We start from the raw sequence: 14,429 nt of genomic DNA on the forward strand, positions 1-14,429 counted from the left end.
ATGTTAAGTCTAAAATGGATTCCCTAGGACCAGGGAATCTGTCTGTAAAATGAGCCCTCCTAAGTCATCAATACTGGCATGCAGATCATAGGTAGTTGAATAAAATGATACGTTGATATCTTTAGGCAGAGCTCACTTGAAACACACCCCCTCCCCATTAAAATGAATAAGATTATTAGATATGCATTAAAACCAGACATCTAATAAGATCATTACTTTTGATAGGGGGGGGTTTGTCATGTTTGCTTGGCATTTTTTGAACCCCTGATTCTGCTATCTCTATTCTGTAAGGCGGACAAGCTTACTTTAAATTTAAGGGAGTATTACTAGTGTGAGACATGTAATGACTGACAGTCTGCTCTCCTGATCTGCATGTCATTACATGTCACACTGGTAAAGCCCCCTTCTATGTAAAATATCTGGAGGCTGATTAACAGCTCATTTACATACAAGAAAAACGTGGATTTCTGTGGAATAAGACGTCAGGATGCAGATGTCAAAATATCATTTTATTCAACTTTCAATGACCTACATGCCCATATAGCATAGATGGCTTAGGAGGGTTGATTTTACTGACAGATTGCCATTAAAATGCCTCTAAAACAACTTTTTATTTAGCTGGGTAATCACTACAATTTTTAGGTTTAGTGTTTCTACAAAGATGACCTAGTTAAAAGAATTAAAAAATAAATAAAAATTTGCATAAACCATTGAAAAACAAAAAAAACAAAAACCATGCATGCATGATATAATACCTGCACGTAGCAAGGGCACTACGTAGGGCAAGTTTATCTTCGATGGTAACAAAACGGTAGTCTTTGCGGGAAAAGTCCACTACTAGATACTGTTTAGACGACCGTATGTATGTTGAGATTATTTGTGACTTCTTGCATGTCTCCTTTACCCCCGTTGCATGTTCAGATGATTGGTGTAGGGGGGGGGGGGAATGCAACCAGGGAAAACACCGTTTACCTCCATTCAGTAGGCTATGTGGCAGACTTGCATAATCTGGAGAATATTGTCTGTGTGATTATAACATTATGGGGAACTGTTCTGACCGACTGCAGTTGGATTTATTTGAGGTGTTGATGAGTTTTGTTTGTTTTTTGTACAGTTCAAGGTGTCGCCGACGCTCCCGTAGACGATATTCTCGCTCTAGGTCTCGATCGCATTCACACAAAAAGCGATCAAAAAGTAGATCGTACACCCCAGAATACAGACGAAGCCGAAGTCGCTCTCCAATGTCAAACAGAAGGAGGCATAATGGTAGCAGGGTATGTTATCTATATACATAAAAAAAAAATTTAAAAAAAAGGCCCCCATTTTGTACAAAAGATGAAATATTTAAATTTAAGCCCTATATGTCTTTTTATTTTGTTAGGCAAATCCGGGTCCGAACACTTGTGTCGGGGTCTTTGGTTTGAGCTTGTACACAACTGAACGAGATATAAGAGATGTGTTCTCTCGCTATGGCCCCCTCAGTGGTGTCAATGTGGTGTATGATCAGCGAACTGGGCGCTCAAGGGGATTTGCATTCGTCTATTTTGAACGCATAGAAGATTCCAGAGAGGTAAGCATGTTTTTCCTCTTCCCTCTCCTATAGGTTTTGGATGTGTGCAGTTATTTGCATGCTGTTTGCGAGTATTGATCTCTTCTGATGTGGGATCAGGAGTTCTCTTTTATGTGAAACTTCTCATTTTCACACACGTTTATAGCTGGCTTGTTAAGCTTGCGTGCGCACAACTTCTTTTCGATGCTGGCATACTCGCCATGTTTTCCAAGGTGACGATTCTTTTTCTGAAGAATATTCTCCGGTCTTTGTTTTTTGCTAATTGAAACTATAATTGGTGAGTTTGGAAGTTGCCCAAAGAATGGAGATGCTGCTTTACTGCTCCTAGTGTGGTTAAAGAAGCTCCAAAAGATGAAACCTATTCGTTATTACATTTCTTCACATTATGGTCATTCTTTCTAGTGCTTTTCATTCTGGTTCCAGGCAAAATCCACCTGAAGGATGTAATGTGTTCCTACGTTTACACACTTCAGTCAAATGGCGTGGAGATGTCTCATACTATGTTTCCGAAAGCCCGATTGGCCACAAGAAGGCTTTTTTAGCGTTCAGTCATACAAAGTCCTCTCCCACCTACAGGGGCAAATAAGGGCATAAAATTGTGGAAGCAGGCTTTTTTTTTTTTTTCCTTTCTTTTCCGTGCAGGTGGGAGAGCATCAGTCCAGCCTTCAATCAGATCGTAAGAATAGGGCTACACGGCAACTTTGGCCTGGACAGCCGTCTGCTCGGTGCCTTCTACATTGCAGCACTGTACATGTGACTGCGGTCACACTGCAACACGACTGCGGCAAAATCCAACAGTCTCATTATTTTTATTTTTTTACTACTTGATTGTTGCTGTAGTATAGGTCTTTCAGCTGTATAGTGCTGTGATGTAGCAACGGCATTTTGTGATTGTAGCAACCAAATTGCCGTGAAGCCCTAGCCTGAAAACTTGAGATATTCCTTTAGGTATACCTTGAATTGTGCCACTTTAAAAGTGGAAATGCATCCTTAAAAGGGCTCTTCAGATCCAACAAAAACCTTAAATTTAAGTAGTTTAAAATAAAGGTTGAAATGCCAGCTTCCCGAAGCTCCACATCAGCCTGTTTGTTCAGCTAAAAATGAGGCTGGAAAACGTATTGTGTGTTTTTTGTTTTAACTATGGAGTCTTCTTGCATCCGCAGTATACCTCGAACAGGAACATGCATGACTGGTTAATGTGCAGTGTTTGAAAGCCAATTCCTTAGTCGGTGGCAGTGGTGTGCTGGGATCTGTGATCATGTTGAACTACAGATTTTAGAAAAATCTTAAGATAGACAGCAAGTCCTAAGAAACGGGTGGACAGTGGGTTTCTGTATGGCATTCCTTACTGGGGAGTCTACAAGGAGTAACACATGCTAGTTCCAGCACCTCTATTAAAACTATTGTAACAATTTGTTTCCATGCCGATAAGTTGTCAGGGGGGCATCCTCTACAGACCACTCACTCTTGGTGGCTGATCTGTATTTGACTTGTGTGTGAACACAGCCGTGTAGCAAACTGCTGTAGTGCAGCATGTGGGCCTTCAGTATGTGTGAACTTGGCCTGTAGGCAGTCCCTGGGAAGAAGATGCTTGGACAGGAAACCTTCATCACGTTTTTTTTAGTGGCTGGATTGTGATAAAGAAAAGTGGTGTGAAAATTGTACATTGTTGGTCTGTGCGGCTCCAGTATTTGTTACTTTTGATCTGATGTGCACTTTTTTTTAGCTGTGATATAGCCACACGTGAATCCAGTTGAGTGCCTCTAAGGCCCCTTTCACACATAAGTTTTTTGCTGTCAGTCACAATCCGTTGGCTTGACGGATCCGTCGCAGATTGTGAAAAACTAATGCGACGGATTCATTTTTTTACGAAACCGACTAGCGGATCTGACTAATTGGATACTAAATAAATCGGAGCATGCGCAGTTTAATAAAAAAAAAACAAAAAAACTGAATCCGTTGCCGGATTCCATCATTTGACGGGTCCGGTGCCCATAGGCTTCCATTCGAGCAAACGACGGATGGTGATACATCAGTCACTGTCTGATTTTTCAATGTACACAAACCGTTACATGTCCGTTGTCTCTGGCCACCAGACAATCAATTTTCGACGGATCCGGCGAACGACTGATGAAACGTTGAGGCAATCTGTCGCGAATACAAGTGTATGAGAAAAAAAAGGATCCGGCGGCATCAGTTCCTGGATTCGTTTTTTTTCCAAATTCGGCGGATTGCGACTGATTGCAAAAAACTAATGTGTGAAAGGGGCCTAAGCCTGTGTGGCACGTGGGATTCTCAGTGCATTGGGCTGCACGGTCTGCTATGTGAAGCGTCACATCTCCTTCATTTTTATTAATGGCTCGGTAGGTCTAGTCATAGGCCAAGTAGTTTCCTCACTGTGGATGTCCCACGGCAAATTGGCACATTTCTGCAAAGGGCAACATACACACCTACATTGGCAGTATAAATTGACATTCTGCGGATCTCAACCCCACAGTTCCTGTTCGTTAATGCTGCAGATATGTTTTGCAGTAAGTGCATGAGATTTCTTAGAATCACGTGTTTTTGCACCGTGCGCTCTATTCTGTACGCACGGAGGCTGCAGACGGGAAGAGGCCTCGCAGCTCGGTTTCCTGCTGATCCGGAGGATGGATGTTCTCTCCATTACTTGCATGTGACTCTGGCATTAAACAATCTGCTGGCTACTAGTGATGAGCGAATATACTCGTTACTCGAGATTTCTCGAGCATGCTCGGGGGTCCTCCGAGTATTTGTAAGTGCTCGGAGATTTAGTTTTTATTGCCGCAGCTGAATGATTTACATCTGTTAGCCAGCATAAGTACATTTGGGGATTCCCTGGCAACCAGGCAACCCCCACATGTACTTATGCTGGCTAACAGATGTAAATAATTCAGCTGCGGCAATAAAAACTAAATCTGAGCACTAAAAAATACTCCGCGGACCCCCGAGCATGCTCGAGTACTGAGTATATTGGCTCATCACTACTGGCTACTAACATGACCAACACACGGTATGGTGCGAGGGCGGCTTCCCATTACTGCATGTTGGAGTGGGGTCTTTGTGTGCACTCCTCGCTCTGACCCGTTATGGTCACATACTGTATATACAGATGACTGGCTGCAGCTGATCTCGTGCAGGACAGGGACGCAAGACACTGCATGCACTGGTTCCTAGGTGTCCAGGTCATAGTGATGGGCAGTCCGGCTCTTTTTGGTGATCCGGCTCTCATGGCTCCGCTCACCAAAAAGAGCCGGCTCTTTCGGCTCACAAAACGGCTCTTTTTGGATCCTAAATGGATCCCTATTGAATATCTGTTCACTCGTCCGAAACTCCGCCCACTTAGAGCCAATTAAATTGAAGAGTGGGCGGGGTTTGCTCAGGTGGGCGGGGTTACACATGCCCAGGACTTCCTGCAGGGACCTTCAAGAAGGTGCAGAGTACTATAAGAGGATGGGTGTGTTATCACATCGCCCTCCACCCGCAGCCATGTGTTGTGCTCGATGTGGAAGATGGAAACCTGTCGTCAGTCCGGGTGCTGATGGTTGGGGGGCAGTGATCTGGTGTCGCACTCCCACTAGCCGCCACTAGGTGGCAGCAGGGGCCGCTCCTCGTACTGTGTAGCCGCGTGTCCTGGTCCGTGCTCCGTAGTGGTGTCCGGTCGGTGGATGTGTCCGGGCCGTCACTGTGATGTCCACACGTATATCATGTACGATGTACACACCGATGGCGCCGGCAGCGCTCTAACCGGGGTTCTGGCTGTCGGTGTGAGCCGGAGCTCCGCCACCTGAGGATTTGCCGCGTTGCTGTGGTCTCTTATCCCTTCCCGCCACATTGGAAGCATTTTCCTGTACCAGAGAGGCTGCAGTTACTGAGCGCCGCCCTCCTGCCGGGCTTCCAAACACCCGGGAGCTGCCTCTGCCCGCATACGGGCCGACCGGTCGGCGGCGGCTGCTGCTGCAACATGGTGGCGCTTCGGGCAGGTGAGGCGCCATCTTATCCGCATGAAAAGGAGCAGTGGGGGCGGGGAGCGGCGCGTGAGATGGCAGCTAGAGGCGGAGACCCGCGTGTAATGGCAGCCTGACCGCGTGCATGGAGCACGTGGGGGCTTAACTGCTTGTGTGCCGGGACGGTGCGGGTGCGCGCGGCCTCCTGCTGCCCGGCCTCAGCATGGCTGCGGACTGCCGGCTAGCTGTGTGACCCTGACCTCTGCTCACTTCCAGGCTATGGAGCACGCTAATGGGATGGAGCTGGACGGGAGAAGGCTTCGTGTGGACTACTCCATCACTAAGAGGGCACACACTCCGACTCCAGGCATCTACATGGGCAGACCCACCCAGTAAGTGTCCTACACCGCTATATACACAGCAGCCCCCCAGTAAGTGTCCTACACCACTATATACATCAGCCCCCCAGTAAGTGTCCTACACCGCTATATATACACAGCAGCCCCCAGTAAGTGTCCTACACCGCTATATACACAGCAGCCCCCCAGTAAGTGTCCTACACCACTATATACACAGCAGCCCCCCAGTAAGTGTCCTACACCACTATATACATCAGCCCCCCAGTAAGTGTCCTACACCACTATATATACACAGCAGCCCCCCAGTAAGTGTCCTACACCACTATATATACACAGCAGCCCCCAGTAAGTGTCCTACACCGCTATATACACAGCAGCCCCCCAGTAAGTGTCCTACACCACTATATACACAGCAGCCCCCCAGTAAGTGTCCTACACCACTATATACACAGCAGCCCCCCAGTAAGTGTCCTACACCACTATATATACACAGCAGCCCCCCAGTAAGTGTCCTACACCGCTATATATACACAGCAGCCCCCCCAGTAAGTGTCCTACACCACTATATACACAGCAGCCCCCCAGTAAGTGTCCAGCAGCACTATATACACAGCAGCCCCCCAGTAAGTGTCCTACACCGCTATATATACACAGCAGCCCCCCAGTAAGTGTCCAGCAGCACTATATACACAGCAGCCCCCAGTAAGTGTCCTACACCGCTATATACACAGCAGCCCCCCAGTAAGTGTCCTACACCACTATATACACAGCAGCCCCCCAGTAAGTGTCCTACACCACTATATATACACAGCAGCCCCCCAGTAAGTGTCCTACACCACTATATACACAGCAGCCCCCCAGTAAGTGTCCTACACCACTATATACACAGCAGCCCCCCAGTAAGTGTCCTGCACCACTATATATACACAGCAGCCCCCCAGTAAGTGTCCTACATGACTACAGTCTCTCCCCTCCACGCTAGCAACTAGTAATGTCCTCTACTTTGGTGGTCAGACCACCCTGTAAGTGTCCTGCATCACTGAAATACTTAGAAAACACAAGACCCCCATAGCAAAAGTACTAATGTATCTCCAACAAACTATAAAGCCGCCACTGACCCCAACACTGTAATTCCTCCCACAGCAAGATGCCACTGTGATGGCCTCACAGCTTCCCTGTATATGGCATAATGGACCCACTCTGCAACGCTCACAGCCCGCTTCCCCCACCCACCTTTCATCGGCTCACAGACCCCAGAACGATCCTGTGGTTTCCCAAGCCCCCCTTCCCCCTGGTATTGTCCACCTAGATGACTACATACATGGCTGACACCCCAGTAATGTTTTGCATCCCTATATCTGCTGAACCGTCTCAATATAGCAATCCTCCTCCAGTGGTGATGGATGTATAATCCCAAATGACCATGCAAAAAAATCCCCACAGTTGACTGGCCAGTAGGCAATTAGATTAAGCGATAATCTGACACAACAGTAATTTATTTAAAACCTGAGTCTAGTAGTTGCAAGTTTTACAAAGTCAGACACACCTTTTGATTTGTTTTTCTATCCCGTTTGTCAGAGCTCAATACACAAAGAAATATTTACACTTTTTTTTTTTTTCAGTGGCGGAGGCAGCAGTGGTGGTAGCAGCAGACGCCGAGATTACAATGACAGAGGGAATGATCGAGGAAATGACAGAGGGTATGATCGAGGAAATGACAGAGGGAATGATCGAGGAAATGACAGAGGGAATGATCGAGGATACGATAGATATGAAGACTACGAGTACAAATATAGGCAAGTAGTGTGCTGTTCTGCTGTACACTTCGGTTAGATTTTTTTTTCTCTAGTTAATTAAAAATTCTACAGCAACCTGACACTGTGGGCCCAATTAAGAATGACATTGTTTATTTAATTCCTGAAGCGGTGCTCACCTAGTGGTGTGCGCCTCCCTGTGCTACGCCACAGATCTTACTCCAGTGAGTGACTGGAGTAAAATTTCTGGTGTATGGAGCACCACAGCTCGTGTGACTTGAGAGTTGTGGCGTTACACCTCCTCCCAGCACCAGCAAAATGGTCAAAACTAGTGTGAAAAGGCCGAGAGTTGCAAAATGTTGGCGTAGTGCCTAAACATAACTTCTCAAAGTGTTTACACCAGAATGCTGGCATGACAGCTTTGAAACCTAATGTTTCTAATACGTGGCTAGGCTTAAAGGGGGGTTGTCAAAGTTTATAACAAAAGTCTACAGTCTGTGACTGCAGACTTAATAGTCCTCACACTCCACTGTCGGGGTTTTCCAGTGGCGATATTCCTAGATAAACTCTGCACACTTTCATCACAAACCTGGATAACTCCTTTTTAGGCCACATTTACATGTGGTAAGGCAAAGTTCAGTTTAGTGTGTGGGCCATACTTATCTGCAGAGCACAGTCACCCTAAGATGTTAATGAAGTGGTTGAAGCAGACTTCTATAAAATTAGTCTGTCTGTGGCATTACCTGTACTATGGGCTAAGGGGCATCTTGCATGGTAGAACTTTTGTATATATTAGAATTGCTTCTCCACAGGCGACGATCACCTTCACCGTACTACAACCGCTACAGATCCAGGTCAAGATCCCGTTCATACAGCCCAAGTAAGTTCTAAAATGTCTCGGCTTTTCCAAAACCGCCTACAATCTGATGTGCGTGACAGTTCTTGTCCTGTTTCTCCACGCATGATGACTTTGTGCCTAGCATCCATAGTTACTTTAGACCAGCAATTTACCATCATGTCATCAAGCAAACATAATAAAAAAGCACATGACCAGAGAAAAGTAACAAGTGGTTATGTAATCTTTTTTTTTTTTTTTTTCCTGACTCCGCAATATGCTACAAACCCTGCTTGTATATTGGGATATTACACACTTGTTATATGCCATGGGCTTTAGGTACAAGAATAGGTCAAATTGTCTAACTTTATTTTTTCCTCTTTTTTTTTATAACTTTTGCAGGGCGTTACTGACACATGGAAGATGGAAAATTTTCACTGACATCCGATTATCCCGTCTCTTTAAGAATTTAATACAATTTTTCAAGTTAAAGTTATTGTTTTTTGTTATGTGTAACGCAAACCAATGATATTGCTGTAGCTTTGTGTAGGCAAACAGGCTTCAGAACGACGATTAGTCAAGACTCCGAGATCTGTCCAAATACAGTTTCCCTTTATCCCTATATTAGGAGGTTTGGTTTTTTATCGATTATTTAATAAGCGTTCTGTATGCAGGGAAACAATATTTTGTGATGGAGCAGCACGTTTAATAAAATAAAACTGTTCGGCAGACTTGTTTCCATTATTGATGCATATTCGGCACTTTGATCTTCACAATTTACTTACAACAGGCTATATGTTCGTTTTGTCTGTGAAATGCATGCATGTCTGAACGTGCTCTTTATACATTGCACATATACTAGCTTGTTCTCCAACTTTTTTGGTTTTGATCTTTCACATGTGAAAATGTGAAGGTGTTGGGCCAGTGTCATAAAAAACTATCCAGACCAAGAAAAGCAGGGGTTGTCTGACACATCTGTACTATAGCTCTGCATCTGATGGCTGTACTACATGTAGCAGTTATTCATTGCTGGATTTGGTGACAAGACTTCATGCTTCACTACTACAGGTAATCTTTACTTAATTTATACTAGAAGTTAATGCTGGGCCTTGTGAAAGAAGGTGGAGGGGTTACATCATAAGAAATAGACGTTTGTTCTGTGGAGCTGTAGTTCGGATTGCTAAACTTATTTAGTATATAGTATTTAACCCTCCGTCATGAACAATGCCTTCACTAACAAGTTCAGGTACAATGCACCTGTCAAGCAGAGACTGCAGAAATGCCTATAATATCTAATTTTCTCAATTTCAGTGCTATAAAAGTGAACAGTGACCTTCATAGGGATGTAATAAGAGAATAGACATAATTGGGTGCAAAAAAACATGTACTTACCATTTAAAAGTACACACATTTCACAACTCCTACCAAATAGCCCCCAGTTTTCAACACACAACTATTAAAAAGTAAATATAGGGGGGAAAAAAAGCTTAATTTTAAGGTACCTAACCGGGTATTGGACAAATTCATTCAGAATTAGATGTTAAAGGTTCACCAGAAAGAAATATTTGCAGAGCAGAGAGCAAGAATTGCACATCATTTTTGCATGTGTCGGGCAGATTGCATTATGACATTTGGTGACATTCAGAATTAGAAAGCCTTCTGTGTCCGCTTCCATGGTGCGTCTCCTTCTTTTGGGAGGTGGTGAATTTTCGCTATCATCTTCTGGGAGGTATCCTTTGAGCTGAACTTGAAGGCTTGAGAGGATACTGATAGTTTTCATACTTCTCCTGTGTAGCTCTCCAAACGCTAGTTCATGGGCCAACGTTTTCAGATAGGCTCTTCAACGGACTGATTCAAGCTGGTTTTCAAGGTAAATCACATGAGCATTTTATACCACCCAAATTCAACCTAGTGAAAAATATGGCCGTTGGCCAACGCCTGGAGTTTCCGCTGATGCTTAAAGTTGAGCACAACTGATCAGCTGTTCAACAACCCCTTTGGTTGCATTATAAAACTTAATTATTTCGTGTTTTGTTTTTTTTTCTTTGTGGTTCAGACCCAGGATGGATATCCTCATTATCATGAATTGAGGCAAGAATTAAATTTTTCTTTTTGCGTGGTACATGGGGAAACCAAAACCTTTCCATTATTAAATGCAAACGCACTGCTGCACTGGTTTCTTCGTTTCACATTTACAAACTGTAGCAGAAATTCTTTTTTTCTTACACTACCTACATATGAAAGATTCTGCATTTTCTGATAATCAGATCACAGTTTGAAAACCAATCGTCAGCTGTTAAATTGCGACCCGATCCAAAAAAGGGCTCAGCTATTTTCACAACATCACTGGGTTTTGTGCTGACGCTGTATGGACCTTCTGGCTGTTTTCCTACATAAATTTCAAGGTTGTATTTGTAGATCTTCCTAGCATCAACAAGGGCATACATTTTAATTCCGTATTTGCTAGGCTTTGATGGAATGTATTAACCAAATTAACATCTACCACGAAAACCAGGGAGCATTTGGTCAATAGTGACGTTCTCCCCAGGACAATAGACTTTCTCAATTTTCAACAAATTTTTGGAATAAATCTTGAATTGAAGCATGCCGGTCATATGTTTTACACTAGGCAGACAGGTTAGTTATCCATCCGATCTGAGATTACCTTGACGTTTGGTGGATGGGCTCACAATTTTTGGCCAAATCTTGTGCTAAGCATCTCATGTGTTTTTTCATAGATTCCACAAGCCAGTATGCTATTCACATTTCATGTATCGCACATTTCCTTGCTTTAGCACAGTAAAATTGAGTGCAGCCATTATCTATTTGCTATGAAAGACTTTTTTTGGTTATGCACCAGTTCAGACTAGATTGCTGTTCAGTCGGTTTTCCTATATTTACTATATTCATATGTTTTACGTTGGGTTCCTGGTAGTTCTACCGTCAAACTGAAGGCAATGAATTAGAATTTTTAATCTTTTTAAACCCTTCAAGATGGGGCCTTTCGTTTTTGCATTGCTTTTTAGTTCCCCTTCTTCCCAGTACCATAACTTTTTTTATTTTTGCGTCAATTTGGCCATATGAGGGCTTGTTTTTTGTAGGACAAGTTGTATTTTGTACTCAAAAGGGAAAAAATTCAATTGCGGCGAAATTGCGCAAAAAAAAAAAAAGTGCAATGCAACAACTGGTTTTTGGATTTTGTTTTTTTTTTACCATGTCCACCAAATGATAAAACTGAGCTGCCATTATGGTTCTCCAGGTGATTACAAGTTCATAGACACCAAACATGTCTAGGTTTTTTTTTGTTTTGTTTTATGTTAGTGGTGAAATAAAAATTCCAAAGTTTGTTAAAAAAAAAAAAATGCGTCAATTTCCGAGACCCATAGCATCTCCATTTTTCATGATCTCAGGTTGGGTGGAGGCTTATTTTTTTGCGTGCCGAGCTGACATTTTTAATACCATTTTGGTGTGGATACGGTCTTTTGATTGCCCTTTATTGCATTTTAATGCAATGCTGCGACGACCAAAAATTTAAAATACACGTAATTTTGACTTTTGTTTTTCACCACGCTGTTTATCAATCAAATGAATTATTTTTAATGCTAGAAAGATCAGGCGATTCTGAACACGGTGATACCAAATATGTATTTTTTTTTATTATTATTTTGAATGGGGCGAAAGGGGGTGATTTGAAAAAAAATATAATTTTTTTTTTTTTTTTTTTTTTTTTACTTCTGGCAAGCTTCAATAGTCTCCATGGGAGACTAGAGGCTTCTGTAACCCATTGGGCTCTGCTACATACAGGTGATGATCAGATCGCCTGTATGTAGCAGAATTGCTGACTTGCTTTGAGCGCCGACCACTCGGCAGCACTCATAGCAATCCGGCAGTGAACCATAGAGGTCTGCTGCAGACCTCTGGTTGTCATGCCAACCCATCGGTGAACTGTGGTCACCGATGGGCAGGATTTCCCACACGTTAAAGGGAAGGTACTGCGTTTGTAGATCATTAATAAAGCACTGTAATGTAGCATAACATGCTGTTCTAACCATTAACCAAGTTTTAAATGCATGTGAAAATGTATTTCGTGTGTTAGGCTACTTTCACACTAGCGTTAACTGCATTACGTCTCAAAACGTCTTTTTTCAGAAAAAACGCATCCAGCAAAAGTTTTTGCTGGATGCGTTTTTTCCCCATAGACTTGTATTGGCGACGGATTGGCATATGTCGTGTCCGTTTTACGACGGATGCGTCGAAATTTGGCCACACGTCGTCGGCAAAAAACGTTGCTTGTAACGTTTTTTGTCTCCGCCTAAAAAACGTGTCGCGACGCATCCTGTGGCATACGTCGTTGGCTACAATGGAAGCCTATGAGCGACGGATGCGTCGGGACACGTCGTACGACGCAATGCAGCGCTGCAATACGTTTTTTTGCACTGAGCATGCTCAGAAGCTGGATTTTGTTGCCAATTGGCCAGACACCCCCAAATCTATATAAACCTGGCCTGGGCCTTCAACCCCACATATGCCAGCAAGACCCAGAGAGAAGACTGCCAGCCACAAGACCCCAGCCAGCCACGGGTATAAGTGCCACGGGTATAAGTGCCACGGGTATAAGTGCCACGGGTATAAGTGCCACGGGTATAAGTGCCACGGGTATAAGTGCCACGGGTATAAGTGCCACGGGTATAAGTGCCACGGGTATAAGTGCCACGGGTATAAGTGCCACGGGTATAAGTGCCACGGGTATAAGTGCCACGGGTATAAGTGCCACGGGTATAAGTGCCACGGGTATAAGTGCCACGGGTATAAGTGCCACGGGTATAAGTGCCACGGGTATAAGTGCCACGGGTATAAGTGCCACGGGTATAAGTGCCACGGGTATAAGTGCCACGGGTATAAGTGCCACGGGTATAAGTGCCACGGGTATAAGTGCCACGGGTATAAGTGCCACGGGTATAAGTGCCACGGGTATAAGTGCCACGGGTATAAGTGCCACGGGTATAAGTGCCACGGGTATAAGTGCCACGGGTATAAGTGCCACGGGTATAAGTGCCACGGGTATAAGTGCCACGGGTATAAGTGCCACGGGTATAAGTGCCACGGGTATAAGTGCCACGGGTATAAGTGCCACGGGTATAAGTGCCACGGAAATACGTGGCACTATGACTGTCAGAAAATGTTCATTAAACGGTTAGGGGTGAGGTTAGGGTTAGGGTTTGGATCCCTTTATCATCATCCGTAGTTCATTAATCGGATGTATCCAGAGTCGCCTCCGTCTCCGTTGCTGCAGAAGCATCCTCCGTTTTTCCGCTACCGCCTCCTTCTCCCGCACTATGATATCCAGGCGATTCGTCTCAAAGATAATGTCGGTAACCAAACTAGCAATGCTCACAAGAACACCTTCCATCGCTGCCACAAAACTAAAACCCTCAAAGATGGGCTGTAAAAACAGTAACTATATAGTTTTCCATATTTTCCAGTAGCCAATCAAATTTGGGAGCCTCCCTTTTAAAAACGGATGCAACGGATGGTAAAAACGGATGCAACGCATCCAGTATTTTCGACGGAAACGTTTAACGGATTTGCGACGGATCCGTCGAAATGCTGTATGCGTTGCATACGTTTTTCACTTTTTTGACGCATCCGTTTTTTCGGCAAAAAACGGATTTGCGACGTAATGCAGTTAACGCTAGTGTGAAAGTAGCCTTAGTGTCGTGCTACTGCTGGGAACACAAGATGTCAGCCCCCAGTGCCTTCTTTAAACTGTCATAATACAGCACCCCATGGTCATAGGAGATAACAGACCGCTGCTGACCCTATCTCTTAACATTGCAGCCACATTAGCAGTGAGCTGCACACTTCACTGCTGTAGGTGTGACTGGCCACCATTTTATTATACCCCAGTGCTATCTGCCGAGCTCCACTTACTCGATCGCGGCAGGA

General features: G+C 44.2%; 1 protein-coding gene across 2 annotated transcripts in view; it reads left to right on the top strand.

Annotated features, from left to right (window-relative positions):
- Positions 1–9,214, top strand: part of TRA2A (transformer 2 alpha homolog) — a 46,707-nt gene extending 37,493 nt beyond the window's left edge. The window contains exons 3-8 of one of the 2 annotated variants that reach the window (XM_077268751.1): positions 1,115–1,274; positions 1,382–1,570; positions 5,812–5,927; positions 7,517–7,690; positions 8,461–8,528; positions 8,886–9,214. In XM_077268751.1, coding sequence (XP_077124866.1) covers positions 1,115–1,274; positions 1,382–1,570; positions 5,812–5,927; positions 7,517–7,690; positions 8,461–8,528; positions 8,886–8,896 — 718 coding nt within the window. In that variant the 3' untranslated portion in view covers positions 8,897–9,214. Of the gene's footprint in view, positions 1–1,114; positions 1,275–1,381; positions 1,571–5,811; positions 5,928–7,516; positions 7,691–8,460; positions 8,540–8,885 lie in introns of those variants that run through there. The other variant, XM_077268752.1, reaches the window with a different exon arrangement.
- Positions 9,215–14,429: the final 5,215 nt, after the last annotated feature.

This window comes from Ranitomeya variabilis, chromosome 6 (assembly GCF_051348905.1).
Source record: "Ranitomeya variabilis isolate aRanVar5 chromosome 6, aRanVar5.hap1, whole genome shotgun sequence".
NCBI lineage: Eukaryota > Metazoa > Chordata > Amphibia > Anura > Dendrobatidae > Ranitomeya > Ranitomeya variabilis.